The sequence below is a fragment of the Parambassis ranga genome, unplaced genomic scaffold (assembly GCF_900634625.1).
Source record: "Parambassis ranga unplaced genomic scaffold, fParRan2.1 scaffold_27_arrow_ctg1, whole genome shotgun sequence".
NCBI lineage: Eukaryota > Metazoa > Chordata > Actinopteri > Ambassidae > Parambassis > Parambassis ranga.
This window is the reverse complement of record NW_021144800.1, coordinates 8,265-25,366: the sequence shown is the minus strand read 5'-3', so window position 1 is coordinate 25,366 and position 17,102 is coordinate 8,265. Positions and strand designations below refer to the sequence as shown.

The following is a 17,102-nucleotide window of genomic DNA, read 5'->3' as shown; positions in this document are numbered from 1 at the left end:
GGCAGATACTCAAAATCAAATGGCTCGAACTTGAGGGCAAAAAAAGAATTGGGACACCCCTAGTAAAAACCCAGTCTAAATACATTTAATGTCACTGGATCTAATGTTAGAAGGTTTAAGCAGCTGCCGAGCCAAGCAAATATTAAAACTTTCTTCATCATTCGCCAGAACTGTTGTTGAAACTACAAATCCTACTTCCACAGATTTCTTGTTTGTCTGCCACAGATTTCATAGCTTCAAGCTGGACTTAGATATTTGGGAGTAACTGTACGAGCGGAAGCCATGCAGAAAAATGACTCCATATGGAGGAAGCAGCTGGTGTAGTCACTTTTTGACAAACATTTTACATGGAAACTTTGGGTCACACAGGGAGTGCTTTTCTCTCCAGGGAGGAGAGAGGCATCAAACAACAGTAAGAGTGGTGGAATAAATATGTAAAAATATGCCCCTTTGTTCTAAAATAAGTTGCACAAACTTACAACTAGTCACAAGTACCTAAAATTGCCCTCTCATCTGTGTCCTCTAGCAAGAGTTTGATGATGCAGAATCAATTAAAAACATACAGCTGTTCATTTCAAACAAACGCTGATTACTCAAGAAGCAGCAATCTGAAAGTGAGTCTGGTGAAGTTGACCATCTGATGCTTCCTATGCTTACAAGTCTTCTTCAATCAAGAGGGAACAACCTAGATTTGGTGTGTGTGTGTACTCACAGCCAGCAGGCGGTTTTTGTCCTTCTCTGCTGCATTGAGAGCATTCTCCAGGGTCACTCTGTGCTTCTTGGCGACTTCATCCAGAGCTCGAGCCTGGCTCTCCTTCATCTGGCTGGCGTCTTCTTCGTATCGAGCTCGTATGGTGTTCATGTCCATCTTGTGGGATGTCTTCTCCTCGAGCAAGGCCTGGCATGCACAAAACGTACACACACACACACCGGTTTGAATTAAGCTCAAAGGTGAGAATGTTGATAGACAACACACATAACACAGAGCTTGGGCTGACATTCACACCATATGCTGTATTATTCAGCCTTTTTTTGCCAGTGTTTGTTTAGTGACTGCCAAGGAATTAATCCTGCATCCTGTCTGTGGTGTCTAAAATTTGATCTCTCTGTCTCTCTCTCTGTCACCAATTCACACTCATATTGGTTTTCCTGCACAGGAGGGGCTGGTACTGGTAATCAGTGACAGGCAGTATCGTTGGACATCTTGTTCCGATGGTCCTTGAATCCACCATGTACGAGCAACTCTAAGCACAAAATCAAGAAATTTCACAACAACTTTATTCTACATGTCTAAAGATCAATGGAGGTTAAACTCGTGATGTCACAGGATGCTGTTATGCCAACTAAGTGGCAGCATTTTGTTGAAAACTACGGAGCCCCTGTGATGACATGGTAAAAAAAATCAATCAATCGTGGCCCCCGAAATATGTATAACGCGCGCACAAAATACTAATTCGTGGCCACGAAATACTACTTCGTTCCCACGAAATACTTCGTTCCCACGAAATACTACTTCGTTCCCACGAAATACTAATTTGTTCCCACGAAATACTAATTCATTTGCAGAAAATACTACTTCGTGGCCACTAATTAGTATTGTTATTGACAGGGTGCATGGGAGCGGGCTGCCCGACCAGGGAGCACCTTTCCCGGGCAGCAGGGAGCAGCCCGCTCCCATGCGCCCTGTCAATAACAATACTAATTCGTGCAAAGTGCGGTATTCATTCACTCCACATTCACACAGTGGCAGTGGTAAGCTACACCTGTAGCCACAGCTTCCCTTTGGGGAAGACTAACAGAGACTACCAGTTTGCACATACGGCCTCTGCCAAATATTCATTCATACACTGGTGAATGGGCCACCACCAAGATGGTTAAAAGATTCCAGTGGGATTCAAGCCAACCTTCTGGTTATATTGGACGACCCTCTACCACTAAGCCACTGCCACCCGTTAGTAAGCCTCCAAACAAATAGACGATCAGCTACACCAAGACACCTAAATACAAAGAAACCATTCATCATCAACATTCATCATCAAGGGGGTCAGTATATACAAGGGGGCGCAATAGTTGGATCAATAACAGTTACATGTAAATGTCAGGAAATCTGATTCCTGGACACATGTCAGTGCTCATGGTTGAGTTGAGTCCAGCTGCCGTAAAATTTAAGTGGATAATATTGTGTTTTTTACTTGTGTTTTCACAGTGTCTTCCTCTGAAACCAGCCATGTTGCTGCTTGTTTTGCCACTCAGTCCAGGTAAGGGGGTTTCTAGGGTGGAGGTGATGTCTGCACAATACAAGAAGTTTAATATCCCATGCCCTTACGCCCTTTCAATCTGGCCAGAATCACCACCCACGCCCATCCATCCTCAATCTTCTGAACCAGTTAGAAGTATATTTTGAGCCCAGCATCTAACACAACAGTTGTAAAGGAGATGCTTTCCCAGACACACACACAGGCTAAGGAGAGGAGAGAGACGTAAACCTTAAATGACAGCAAAGGACTCAGAGTGATGAAAATGAAACGGTAGATCTAAACGGGATTTAATGTGGCCCTTTCTCTGCAAAAGGGAGAAATTAACCTCTCACTTCATTTGTTTATGTCACACTGTGGAGTTTTCCCTTTTAGGCCATATGAAAACACAGCAGTCTCACCCAGTTTGACCAGTTTGTTTGATGTTTCTTGGTAAATTTCCAAAACAGCCCTTTGGTTTGGAGCAATTACTGAACACCAGTGTGATCGCTCTCTGATGGGAGATTAGAAGTTGTTTCATGTTGCTGCCAGCATCAGATAATCTGCCAGATACCGACTGGTTTTAAAGCACCTAAATAAAATAGAAATTGCAGAGCTAATTTGTTAAAATTTCTTTTGCATCATCATAATCTCACCTGTTATTAAGTAAAGAACCAAAAGAATAGTCTATAATATTTTAATGGATCTCTTAGTGCCTACTACTATGGTTTTAGCACCAGAAGAAGGTACTCTCACACTTTTCTTGTGCATCGTCAGCTGAACTAATTGATAATACTGTTCCTTTTTTTAGTGTTTTGGCAGGATTTGGCTAATTAAAATGTGGCTGAAGTCATGCAGTGAAAAAGCAGCTACTTTCCTAATTAAATCCAAATATGGTGGCTTCAGATTAGTTTTTTTTTCCACCGAGAAAATCAACATTCTGACAACAAACTGAGTCCACTGTTGGCGGAGTAGAGTTTGTTGTCTCTGTGTCTCAATACAAGGTCTGACAGCTTTTGTCCTGGCCTTTCTTTTGTTCTTCTTTTATGGATTTAAAGATGGATTTCCAGGGAGCAGTACCAACCAAACAGAGAGACGAGCTTGCAACTTGTAGGCACCATCTTTGCGCCGTCCAGTGGGGCGGAAGCATGATGATCAGTACTGACCTTTTTGGTTTTGCCTTTCTGTTTGCTTTTGTTGCTTTGTTCTTTATTTACCTATTCTTTATTCAAGAATGGAAAAGTCTCCACCTCCTGTCTCTTCCTCAGGCCTGGGTAACATTATTGTTGCTTCCCCTTATCCCCTAGAACGCAACATTGTTCTACGATGGACTGGCGACCTGTCCAGACTATACCCTACCTCTTGCCTGCAGATAAAGTATTAAAGACATTCCTTAGACATAGTGTCCTTTGTCCAACAGTGTCCAACAGAGTGTGCATGCTCTGACACGACAATAAACACAGGGTATAGCTAGTCAGGTTGCTAGAAAGTGTAAAATTGATATGAATCTTAACAATAATGTCAAGCAAGAAATGACTTAGGATTGAAAAGCTGTTGGAGAAGTGATCCAAGATTTCCCATCATCCATTTAAATTCACAGCAAGGAACACTCCCAGCTCTCAGAGGATTACACGGCACAAATGTCAGCGATAAAAGGATGGGAAAACACACATGAAGCAGCAACGCTTGACATTTACTGTCAGCTGCGGCTGGTCTGCTGACTACATTGTTTCTTAAATCATCTGACCTTTAAGCTTTTTTTTTTTAAACAAACTTTGTAAATGCTCCAATCATCGGGTTTGACCTATTCAGCTGTTTAAATATTTCGTTGCATACATAAGATCTATATAATATGTGCCTACTTATGTTCCATACTCTACGAGAACAAAGAACTTTCATCTCGCTCTTGCCCCTTCTCGGAGCGCTTGTTCGGCAGCTCTCGTAGCTTGTTCTTGACACTCGTCTTGCGTTGATGTTGTAGGTTTTGTGTTTTGTTAGTGTTGTTAGTTTAGCTTTAATGGCCTTTGTATTGTACAGTAGTTAAAGGCCTTGAATGAGCACAGATGGGGGATTATGGCCTGTAAAATCACAGGAAAGTCCAAAAGGAAGGAAGAAAGAAACATGATCACGATGTTTGGTTGATACTCCAAAACCAACATGTGGTGTTGTTTGCATGAGTGGAGCAATAAATTCCACCAGTTAAAGTAAGGAGTAGGTATAATTGAGCTCAATTTCACTTTAGTTTTCACTGAAAGGATTAGAGATTAAAATTGGCTGCATGTGGAAAAAACAAACACTACTTTTCTAGGCTGTCATCCCAATTAAGACATTTTTTCGTGCACTATACAGATATACCCCAGAAAGATGTCAATTACAGCAGCTGGTTGTTTCCAAGGCCTAGAAATACTGTGCTGTCCTATTATTATGTTCTCCAGGTGAGGAGAGTGAGTAGTTTTGGGAAAGTCATGCTGCATTCAAGTCACATGGGAAAAAACCGACAGTTCAAATTTGTCTCCTCTTTTTTAACCATTATTTGTAATGCAGTAATCTAATGGCTTCTAATGAGTATTGGTGGGATTTTATAGACAACTCTGTGTTGAGCACTGAGCTATTAAATGTTAGGAAAAAAAGAGGTCTGGAGAAAAGTCTGCAGATGGGTTTAGTCACTGCATCTTGATAACTTACTGGTTATTCATAGCGGAGTTACTACAGCCTGACATGAATATAAAACAACACACACACACCTTCTCCAGGGATTGGATCTGCTGTTTTTGTCTTTCCTCGAGGGCTTGGCCCTGGCTCAGCAGGGCCTCCCTCTCTTCCTCCATCCTCACCACCTTGTCCTTCAGCCGGCTTCGCTCGTTGTCTAGGTCCCTGATGGCTGCTTCCTGGGTCATCTGGGTGGCCTGCAGGCTGCTTATCTGACCTATGACGGGGACAGAGTTGACAGGCGTGAGGAGACCGCACAGTAGAATGGAATGTCATCAGCATACTGTCATTCTAGGTCATTTTTATAAATGCATCTAGCACATTTTATTCAGTCCTGAATGTGTTTATGTTTCTGATTTCCTTTCAAAGACAACATGGGAGTAGCATCAGAAGTCAGTAACTCACTAAATATTGTTTAGGGACATTAAACACTGCTTCGTTTGTCTTTTTTTCTTTTTTCCAAAAATGTTTAAAAATTTAAGAAATCTAGATACTGTGAAATTTGTGAAATCTTTATATATATATATATATATATATATATATATATATATTAGACTGGTGAGCATCAGAGCCACCATCCAAGATGAAACAGCCAAAATCCACGAGTACATCAGGAAGATGGCCCCAAGCGATGGAATACTTAGTGACCCCTCCACAGAATGTACCACCGACAGATACAGGAAGTGGCTGACATCGAGAAGTCCTACCAGTGGCTGGATAAAGCTGGACTGAAAAACAGCACAGAGGCACTAATCGCAGCAGCACAGGAACAGGCCCTGAGCACAAGATCGATAGAGGCTGGGGTCTACCACACCAGACAGCACCCCAGGTGCAGACTGTGCAAAGACGCCCCTGAGACAATCCAGCACATAACAGCAGGGTGTAAGATGCTAGCAGGCAGGGCGTACATGGAACGGCATAACCAAGGCATAGTGTACAGGAACATCTGTGCCTGGAGGTCCCAAGGTCAATATGGGACACACCCCCAAAGGTGATTGAGAATGACCAAGCTAAGATCCTGTGGGACTTCCAGATACAGACCGACAAAATGGTGATGGCTAACCGACGGGACATAGTAGTAGTGGACAAACAGCAGAAAGCTGTAGTGGTAGATGTAGCAATCCCATGTGATGGCAACATACCAAAGAATGAACATGAGAAACTGGAGAAATACCAAGGGCTTAAAGAGGAGCTAGAAAAGATGTGGAAGAGAGAAGGTAACAGTGGTCCCCGTAGTAATTGGAACCCTCGGGGCTGTGACCCCCAAACTCGGAGAGTGGCTCCAACAGATCACAGGAACAACGTCAGAACTTTCAGTCCAGAAGAGCGCAGTGCTAGGAACAGCTAAGATACTACGAAGAATGCTCAAGTTCCCAGGCCTCTGGAAGAGTCTGGAAGAGGCCTGTCAAATCAATTGATTATACAGGCTGCATTAAGAGAAGTAAAAAAAAAATTTCATGTAAGTCTTTAACCTGATACCGGCAAATAGGTGGTGTGTTTCTATCAGGTGTGGCCACCTCATGCCACTTATTTAGGTGTAATTTAATTAACACACAACACTTAATTGTTTGAAATCAAGGGCGTAGTTTGATCATTGACAGAGGTGGAGGTGTCCCCACCAATGTCCAGCGATTACTAAATTGTCCCCGCCAATAATTTGATCCCTTAAAAAAAAAAAAAAAAAAAAAAATTTCACTCATTGGGTTCAGGAAGGGTTAAATTCAGTTCTATTCTTGCGTCCTACCAATAGATATCCTCCTGTCCCAAAGCCCTTGATATTATGATTCTGATTGGGTTATATCAAGGGCTCTGGTCCTACCATAACACTTGTGTATGATTGGCTGGGCCCTGTTTATATTTATTTTTTAGCTTTTTAAACCTAATTTCAAGATTTCATTAAATATTTTAATACTTTTTACACCTTTGTTGTCCTCCTTTTTTGCTTAGTCCCTAACAGTTTCCACAATGCATACCCGATGCTCCGGTTACTCCACATTAATCCCTTCTTGACTGACCTTGACAGGCTGTACGATCTGTATTGTGCTGTCATGACATCTTATTAATCTATCATAAGACATGCGCACAGCTCTGTTGGAAATTGATAACGCATCCTCGGTGAGCGCACAAAGCTCACAGGAACTAATGGGCCGAGTACAATTCTGCGCTAAGCTGCTGCCACGACTCACATGCTGCAGATGGTAATGTTTATGCACGAAGTAATGACAGAGAGACATCATAAGATATTAAATCCGAATCTAACACACAACAATTTCACCCAAGGCGAGTGCACACAAACTGGGTGTAACAGAGAGCCTCCTCTGTCACTGAGAACCTGGGAATGCCATTAACTCCCACATACAGGGATACATGCTATTAATGTTACAAGCCATAATTCCGCAAACAAGGTGAGAGGTTAGCGCATATGTTTGATGTGTTCGCACAAAATACATATGCGCTACATATGACAACAGGGGATAGAGAGAGAGGAGGAAAAAAGACAAGGAAAGAAGAGGAAGATATCTTACTGGCTTTGAGTAATATTTCAGTTGCTTGCTGCTGAACTCGGTCTCTGGCTGCTTCCAGTTCACATTCAGCCTCCTTCTGACGGATCTCCACAATCTCAGAGTTCTGGGTCACCTCGTCCAGTTGCTTAGTTAGGTCCTGCAGATAGGTGAAACCACACAGCTTTGTTAAGATGAGCTTTTTTTACTGCTGCTTACAAGTTTAACTATGCAAATAAAAGAATGACAGCCAATCCAATAAAAAAAATGTGAATTTTTTTTTTATTTCGGGACCTCAGATTTCCACAATCACTGTGCCAATATTAGCATATTGATGGCGCATTAATAATACTGACGATTAAGAACCCAAATGCTGACTGCTGCTCAATTAATACGAACTACACTGCAGGGAGGGATTCGAAATGAACTCACACATACACGCACACGTACAAACACACAGACGCAGTACAGTACAGTGGCTGTGTGATTTAGCTCTTTGTAAGAACTCATGAGAGGCAATTTCACATCTTTCAATCCCATCAAACAGCCGGCCTCAAACTTAATTAATGCTGCTGCGCCTACGACAATGAAACCTCAGTCTGGTGCAACCACGGAGGAGTCACACATGAAATACACAATACACATGCTGATTGATGTGTTATCCATTTTAAATTTTAAACCCATATATTTTTAATTTTCTTACTGTACCAGTACTGCAGGAATTGGTCCTTGTGTGAGGCTTGTAGTTCGCAAATCACTATACATCAGCTGATGTTGATGATGATACAGCTCACTGATGTTATATCATCTCATTATCGTGGATTTGTTGGTATGATGTGACCTTGACCGTGTTTGCTATTGGTAAAATTAGCTAAGCTTGGTAAGCAAGCTGTATTGTAGCACCACATTGATTTGCTATTGTTTACTGATCCTATGTTATGTCATTTGGATGAGTATATGAACCAAGACCCCTTGGTGGGGTCCTGATTTCTTCACACGTCTGCTTTTGCGTAAGGTCTTGGTGTATGCTGGAGTCTGGTCCAGAAGTAAGGCACGTTATTGTCCAGAACAGACATTGTGAAAAAGGTATTTACCACCTATAATGTATTTTATGGATGTTATATGTTTAATGATGGAGGTTTTTCTCTATTTTCCTTTCTCACACAGTCTCTTCTTCTCCTGCTTCTAGTCTCCATCAGTCTCTGCTCAAGCCACCAATGTGGCATCAAGCTGTTATTTTAGAATGTCTTTTGCAACCCTCTTCCGCCCTGTATAGTGCCAGCCTCAAGTCCTTGATGCCATGCCAAGCCTTCATCTCTCCCAATCTCCAGTCCTAGTTTCTTCAACACCACCAGGTCTAGACCCCCAGGGTTATAATCCTTCCATTGGCCACTCCTCCTAGAACTTGATGGTATGACTTGGGAGTCTAAATGCATGTCCCTGCGTCATTAGTTTGACTGCCGTTGCTAGGCAATCAAACTATTGTTCTTCACCCTCTTTCTTCTATCTTATTCTTCCATACGTTTTTTTCAAAAAATTAATTTTTCCAAATATTAAGCAATTTCGGTGTCATTTTTAACATGGAGTCTAGGAGAGAGCCCTTCAATGAGGGTCATCGGCCAAATGTATCTGCTCCAACAAATTTCAAGCTACAGACTCCATTTTAGTCTTGAAACCATTGACAGTAAAAACTATGGACAGAGCTTCTCTGTACTCAGTGGGAGGTTCCGGGAGTGATGACCGACGCTATGTTGGTAGCATCACGTCCGCTAAAAATCCAAATATGGACAAAGAGGGGGAGCACGAGCGGGGTTTAGGGGGGCGGGCGATCGTGGAAGCAGGAAACTCACACACAGCAACTGTCTGTCACTCAAGCGGCAACGCCCATAATTGCGATTTTAAGTTAACTTGGCCGATACTCTTAGACCCGGTTCACACTGGGGAAATCAATCCGGCTAGAGCAGGATTCATATCTGGATGTATGAGTGTGAACACCGCAAATCCGGCTATATCCAGCTTGATTTCAATCCACCTCTCAGAGGTGGATCTAGCTAGATTGGCTTAAATCTGGCTCAGGTCTGAACGAAAATGCGGCTAGCGAAACCCTCAAGCCACGTCATACTTCCAGTTCATGAGGTCCAGGTCATATACAAAAGCTGTATGTAAACAACTGTTGAACTACGACAGCTTTGCTGGAGTTTATTCTCCAGTCCTCCACTCTTGTCATAGACTATAAGGATGAACTGACCATGATGTCAGTGACAAGTTTCTAAAAGTGCTTTTAAAGGACAGTGGAAACTGTTTTTGTTTATTTGCATGGAGACCTATAGGAATTGACTCAACTGTGGAGCCAGCCCCTCAAGGTATTCCAGGTACTGCAGTTTTGGAAGTTCACTGAGCTCAATGGGCTAAAAATAGTAACTACAAATCCCACAAGAGTCCCACCTTGTTACCATCACATTACTTTATTTCATGGCGTCGCATCTGCCTTTCACACTTATAGAAGCTGGCTGCCTCTATTTAGATATAAAAGCGCCTCTTTTCCTTGATTGATTGTTTTATTTTGCTAAAAGCTTCCATCAAGTTGTCCAGACAGGCTTTACCTGAGAGTCCAAACACACTGACAGCATCAATTTGCCACGGCCCTTTAGAAGAGAATTTCACTTGGGGGGAATAACTGTAACTGCATGAATATTCCAAGAGAAGCTTGTGAGCAGTCAGCCATTAATTACGTCTGTCTGAGTTACTCCGAGCGATCATATGCTTGTGTTTCTCTGGAGACTTGCCTACAATCATATGCTAACGGAGGATGACAGAGAACAGGAGAAGCAAGGATATGTAGCATCCCCGGCATCAACCAACAACTGTTCGATATTTGATGCCACTGTTTCTACCCACGGAGCGATCGGGCGCTTGTAATTATCCCATCCTCAGACTCAGAAACGTATTAATTATCTAGAGTCTCAATACATTTCTTTTTTTTGGCCTATCTAAAAATGTCCCTCCACCTGAGCAACTTCTGTTTCTGCAAAGGGATAAGAAATTAAACAAAAGATTAAAAATAAGCTGTGAGCTTGTTCAGATTAAATTAAAATCTATTATCTTCCAACCATGAACTCGCAGCAGGAAGTGAAGGATTAAGAGATATGTCCATACACTGAGGCTGTTATTAAGTGATTATTGTGATGTTACCATAACAACAGAAACAAATCAACCATGCAGCGCACAAAAGACAGTTTCTTCTATCTGCTTGTATCAAATGCTATCAAGTGAAGTTGTTGCTGTCTGCTTCTTTATCTGGGTTACAGTTAATTGCCCTGATAGATAATAAATGATTAACATTGCAGCCATGGCTGACCTTGATCGTGTTCGCAGCAACACTAAGCAGAGGAGATTCCTTCCTGTTCTGTGCATTTACAGATAATTTCACACAAGCTTTGCGTCATAACAACTAAAGACCTACTTAATCAGGCCCCTGCCCCCAAGCACACGTCAACTTTATTTTCAACGGTCGAGATAATCAGGGGAGGCCACAGCAAAGACGATTAAAGCTGTAATCAGGCCTTAAAAGTTAGGCCCGACCTGGACCGAATCCGACAGAATTCGGCCCGAGCCCGACAAGTACATTTTGACTGACAGCAGTATTGAATTGAATTGTATACGAAAGCAACTATCATACGTCTAGACAACGCGCCAGAGGGTCATTGATAGCACTAATACATATATATCCGAGTACTGATTGGGAGGTAACGTCCGATTCCGATCGAGTCTGAAACCACTCTGGCCTGATTTCCAATCACTTGATTGAATCTGACATCCCTAATTTTGACCATGTTATTTTTAAATTTGTACAATGTAGATAAAGTACACATGCTGTTAAATATTTTACCACTGTATCTGTCTGCCCAACAGTCGGTTCATAATGGCCGCCTGCTGCAGCTTAATAGATCACTAGTGGGCTCTCTGGGACTGGAACCAGTAAAGTTGAAGAGCATAAAACCAGAAAGCAGCAAGAGGGAGGAAATAAAATCAGCTTCAGCTTGTTCACATTACATTATTTCATCCATTTTTAAAATAAAGGTACTGGCAATAGTGGCTTTAATTTCTGAAGTAAGCTACAATATGAAAAAAGGCTTTGGTTGGACAGGTGCTTAAAGATCTACTTTGTGTTATTTAATCTATAAAGTGACTTGAAAGGTAGCCACTTTACCTCATTTCATCCCATATACCCCATTTTATTTTATATCTGCGTTTTATCTTCTATTACAGACATAAAATTTTGCAGGCTGGTCATAAAAACTTCATCAGAATATGGATAATAAGAGCCAATGACGGGAGGGTTACACCTTGACGCTGCTCTCTGCGGCGTTGAGCGACGACTGCAGTTTGTGGGACTTCTCTCGGTTTTCCCGAGCTTCATCTGTGACCCTGGCGAGCTCTGCCCTAAGTTTCCCAAGAGTTTTCTGAAGAGCAGCCTCCTGAGTCTCGAACTCCCACCGCAGCTCGGCCTCGGTACGTTTCCACGCCAACAGGTTGTCTGTGGTCAGCTGCTGGGTTCTCTTCATGGCCTCCAGCTCGCGCTCATAAAACGCCTGAGCCTTTGAAGAAGAGGAAGAAGAGTTTATGGACTGATTGATCATCACTAAGACACTTGCAGCTGTTTAGGTGTTACAATAACTACAGAGGCTACATCTCTGTACCTTGCTCAGCTTGGCTTCATACTCCTCCACCAGTCTCTTCTTGTCTTGCTTGAGCTCCTCCACCCGTTCCGACAGAGAATCAACCTGTAGAAGAAAAGATGGAGAACTTTTAATGATGAATTGCAGATTAATTAACTGGTTTCTACACACTTGATAGCTTCTGTCCCAGTTTTGTTTGGAATTCCCTGCAGTGGTTCAGTTTCTTGCATCTTTGCTCTACTTTTGCAGTAGTTACCTCTGCTTTATGAAGCTGTCCCAGTTTCTCTTGGTCTTTGCTGTAGTTTGCATTCTGACTCTGGTGGCTACGAAGGAGTTCCTGGATCTCTTGTCTGTGCTGGGCCTTTAGTTCCTCCAGGGCAGCCTTCTTATCCTGCTCGAACTGGGCCTGGGCCTGGCTGAATGTACGCAGCTTGTCCTCAAAGGACCGCCGCATCTCCTCCACCTCCCTCGACATGGACACCACACGCTGCGTGTGCTGGAAACAGGAATGAAAGGCTGAGCTGAAAGGGGTGATGGGGGGATTGATTTATGGGTTTGTAGGCTTTTTACACAGCAGGTGACTTTTTAAAAGGTCCAAACCAAGTAGTAAAGTAACGGCTGGGGGGATTTTTGACCTTTTTGCTGCCAATCTGGATTCTCTAATGATGGGCTAAACTATGAGGCCGCTCTAATTTCCTCAATTTTATGTTTGCAAAGTGATCCAAAGAGTCAGCTGTACTGAGGCACTTTGCTTGCTACACTAACAAGTTCAAACGATACCTGCAACCTGCAAAGGAATTGTATTGGTAGAAGGTATCCACTGAAACTACAAAGCCCAGGTACTAAAACGTTGGTGCATCATCATTATCACTAGGCACCCATTGCTGTGTACTGACAGAGAAAGTAGTTGATCAGAAACACACACAGTATTAAGAGGTAGAAGCAGGTAGTGATAAACATTTCTTCTGGCTGGATTTACATATTTTCACACCTTTTATTCAATTTGGCTGCACAGTCTGAAATGAGCACTTGTTTTCCGTGGAAGCAGATAATTACATAATCAGTGGCTTTGTACAATGTTGCACCTTCACTCACGATTGAGAGGTCTAGGAGGAGCAGGTGAGAACTGTGACTGACAGCTGCATGTTTTTTTTCCCACTAATTCACTAGAACTTTACGACAACAACACAAAACCTCAAGCTCCACATGGATGCATACATGTTATACTATACTACTGTATTTTTATGATCATAGTGTGACAGACCTGCTCGGAATCTGAATTGTGATCACATCTAGCATTAGAATTAATGGACACAGGACCCATAACTACTCTGCTAATTGGGGTGGAGAATTGAAAAGTCTTCATAGTATAATGCCATACTTTAACTCCTTAAATATCAAGGTGCATTGCTGGTGAAAAAAACTGTGAGTGGGTATTAAGCGTGTTGATGACTGCATGTGTAAATGGCTGGCATCCTCTCAGTTCATACACTATATTACCAAAGTATTCCACCTGCCTTGAGTCACATGAACTTGTGCCATCCCATTCCTAACCCATAGGGTTCAATATGATGTCGGTCCACCTTTTGCAGGTATTACAGCTTCAGCTCTTCTGGGAAGGCTGTCCACAAGGTTGAGGAGTGTGTTTCTAGGAATTTTTGACCATTCTTCCAAAAACGCATTGGTGAGGTCACACACTGACGTTGGTCGAGAAGGCCTGGCTTTCAGTCTCCACTCCAATTCATCCCAAAGGTGTTCTATCGGGTTCAGGTCAGGACTCTGTGCAGGCCAGTCAAGTTCATCCACACCAGACTCGGTCATCCATGTCTTTATGGACCTTAAAAAAAAGTTCCCACAAGGTTGGGAGCATGGAATTGTCCAGAATCTTTGGTCTCCTGAAGCATTCAAAGTTCCTTTCACTGGAACTAAGGGGCCAAGCCCAACTCCTGAAAAACAACCCCACACCATAATTCCTCCTCCACCAAATTTCACAGTCGGCACAATGCAGTCCGAAATGTATCGTTCCCCTGGCAACCTCCAAACCCAGACTCGTCCATCAGATTGCCAGATGGAAAAGTGTGATTCATCACGCCAGAGAACGCGTCTCCACTGCTCTAGAGTCCCGAACTCTTCCATTTCATTATGATAGAGCTGACAGTTGACTGTGGAAAATTTAGGAGCAAGGAAATTTCATGACTGGATTTGTTGCACAGGTGGCATCCTATGACAGTTCCACGCTGGAATTCACTGAGCTCCTGAGAACGGCCCATTCTTTCACAAATGTTTGTAAAAAACAGTCTGCATGCCTAAGTGCTTGATTTTATACACCTGTGGCCAGGCCAAGTGATTAGGACACCTGATTCTGATCATTTGGATGGGTGAGCGAATACTTTTGGCAATGTAGTGTATGTGTATTTCCGTGGGTGTTTTGATTTTTGGAGTGAACTGTCCCTTTAACATTCCTAAAACGGCAGCTGGTGGCACAAGGGACATTGCACACTTTGAACAACCATGTCTCCGCAAATATTCAAAAAATGGCAACGGATTCTGAAAGCTAAGAAACGACTCCACTTAGATTGATTTGTTATTAGGGCAAGGACGGCATTCTGCATGTGAGTGGCATAGTGGAACAGTGGTTGATAAGTTTTTATACATCACTTATACAGAGGACATTTTCTGACACATTCATTGAAACAAAGGACAAAAGTATTAGGCGGCCGCCTACCTGAGCCTCGGTACACAGCTGCATGTCCTCCACCCTCTGACGGTAGCTTTCGAACTCAGCGAGCGCCTGTCTCTTCATCCTTTCATGGAGCTCCATGGACTCCTCCAGAGACTGGATCCGCCTCTTTAGGTCCATCTCATCGCTGATCTTGCTCTTATACTGCAACAAATGTGTTCAAAGGTCTGCTTAGAAAAACTGCATCCACTACACTGTATTGTATAAAAAAACCGTGTAGCCAAATCCTTCAAAATACCTCAAACTTCACTGACCTTTTTAGATATGCTAAAAAACAAAAACAAGTCAACAAACACCGCAGTCTCCTTGGCGACTCTAATTAACCATCATGGGTTCTAGCTTTAATTAAAATTAGATTATTAATAGATTGAGCTGATGTGCACGGACTTAAAATTCCTCATTATGATAAACAAATGAACGTGAAAATTGAAAAGATTAAACAGGTTCATTTGATTCACTTCGATTAATTACACTGCATTCAACTCACACCAGTATAAACAACCTCCGGGGACAGTCTGTGGAAAACTGTGGCTTATAGTCACAGGGAAGCAAGTCAACTTCCTCAAGAGTCATGACATAATAGATTTAAATATTTCATATTTACTAGATTAAATATTGATGAGTTCATTTTAAAAATGGTCTGAGGTCTCCAATGGATCAGCTTCTATGTGAGAGATGTAGTTTAGATATGGATGTACACTGATAGTGTCTCATCTTGACCTAAATATGACTTCTGACAACAGTAGGTGTATTTATAAAGAGATCTTTAAATCCAGGAAAAAACAAATGCTTCTTAGATCTCATGAATCAGTCACTGTTTTTACTCATGTCCATATTCATATATACAAAAAATTGACTTTCCCCGCTATGCAGATGATACACTAATGCTATCCCTTTAAATTCCATGACTATGCTTTCGCTTTCTAAAATTAAGCTCTCTCTCTCACCGAAATCCAAAATGGATGTCCAGGATTTTCTTCCAGTTAATTGACTCAAAATTAGACGTTATCATAATATTTCCAGCTATTTTAACACTACCACTCTCATCATCGTCATCTTCGGTGTGGGTGCTCTCTCCAGTTATTCAAAACTCTGACCTGTCATTTGATGATCATGTGACCATGGTGACCGCAATGTGTACGCCCAATGTGTACTACTACACCTGAGTGTTATGTCTGACTTAGAACTAGAAATGAGTAGCCGCTCAGACTCAATTCCTATACAGTATACAGTGCCTGGGTGTAAATTTTAGGCGTAAGGAAAGAGCTCTACTACTCCACGTAACTGTTGGACTTGTGACCTAGAGTGCTATCCTTGTGGAAGAGCACACAGAAGCTTTCACCTTGATGCTGACCTCAATAATTTGGAGACTTTGGTTCCAGTGTTTAGATTGTTCCTTGGTCTTTGGTTGGAAGAGGTGCACCCAAGGTCAAAGGCCAACTTCCAGTCTCTCGTTGCCACATTTGAATTCGCAAGCCCGTTCCTTTACCAAGTAGGTGAAGGAACACCCATTACAAGTGTTCCACTTGACCACTGTGTACTTGTGGACCTCCCTTGAGATTGAGGTAGTGGATCCATAAAGACTAATGGCCCTTTTCCTTGGAAAATACTGACTTGCAATTTCTCAAAGTAGAACAAAATGTTTTTGACCGTGAACAGTCTTTGTTATCACATCTCCCTAGACCACAAACTTATCACCCCTCATATATATACTGTCCATCCACATGGGCGAAGTAGGACGACTACACTTTGATTGGTTAAGAGATTCAGGGTGTTGGTGCTAACAAAGTGAAAGTAAAGTGAGTTGTACACACCAGGAGTATCTTCTCTCTGGTCTCAGAAAGAATCTGCTGCACCTCCTCCTCATGCGCCTCCTTCAGAGTGGCGATGGCCGCCTCGTGTTCATCGTTTTTTGTGTTCAGTGCATAGATAACCTGTAAAAGACAGAAGGGAAAGAAACACATTTAATACAATATTAATACAGGTGGGAGACCGTTCATAGCTGCCGAACATGTTAGGACTGCTGGGCTGGATATATTCTGCTGAAAAATTAATGCGGGCACTGGCTGCGAAGGTAAAGTAAGGAAACATGAGAGTTGAATTACAAAACACATGAAGGAAAGGCTAAGCGATGATTTCATAATAAAGCTCTATAAAGACATTTTGATTGATCTGCTGTTTTTTTCATTATTATTATATTATTTATAAAACCCACGCTAATGCAAAACTCACAACATAA

General features: G+C 42.2%; 1 protein-coding gene across 1 annotated transcript in view; it reads right to left on the bottom strand.

Annotated features, from left to right (window-relative positions):
• LOC114430728 (protein FAM184A-like) overlaps nt 1-16,797 on the bottom strand; it is a gene marked incomplete at its 5' end in the record, with an annotated part of 73,185 nt that extends 56,388 nt beyond the window's left edge. Inside the window, 8 exon segments of the mRNA XM_028398693.1 lie at nt 713-898; nt 4,979-5,160; nt 7,469-7,604; nt 11,791-12,042; nt 12,145-12,228; nt 12,380-12,619; nt 14,849-15,007; nt 16,678-16,797. Coding sequence (XP_028254494.1) covers nt 713-898; nt 4,979-5,160; nt 7,469-7,604; nt 11,791-12,042; nt 12,145-12,228; nt 12,380-12,619; nt 14,849-15,007; nt 16,678-16,797 — 1,359 coding nt within the window.
• Nucleotides 16,798-17,102: the final 305 nt, after the last annotated feature.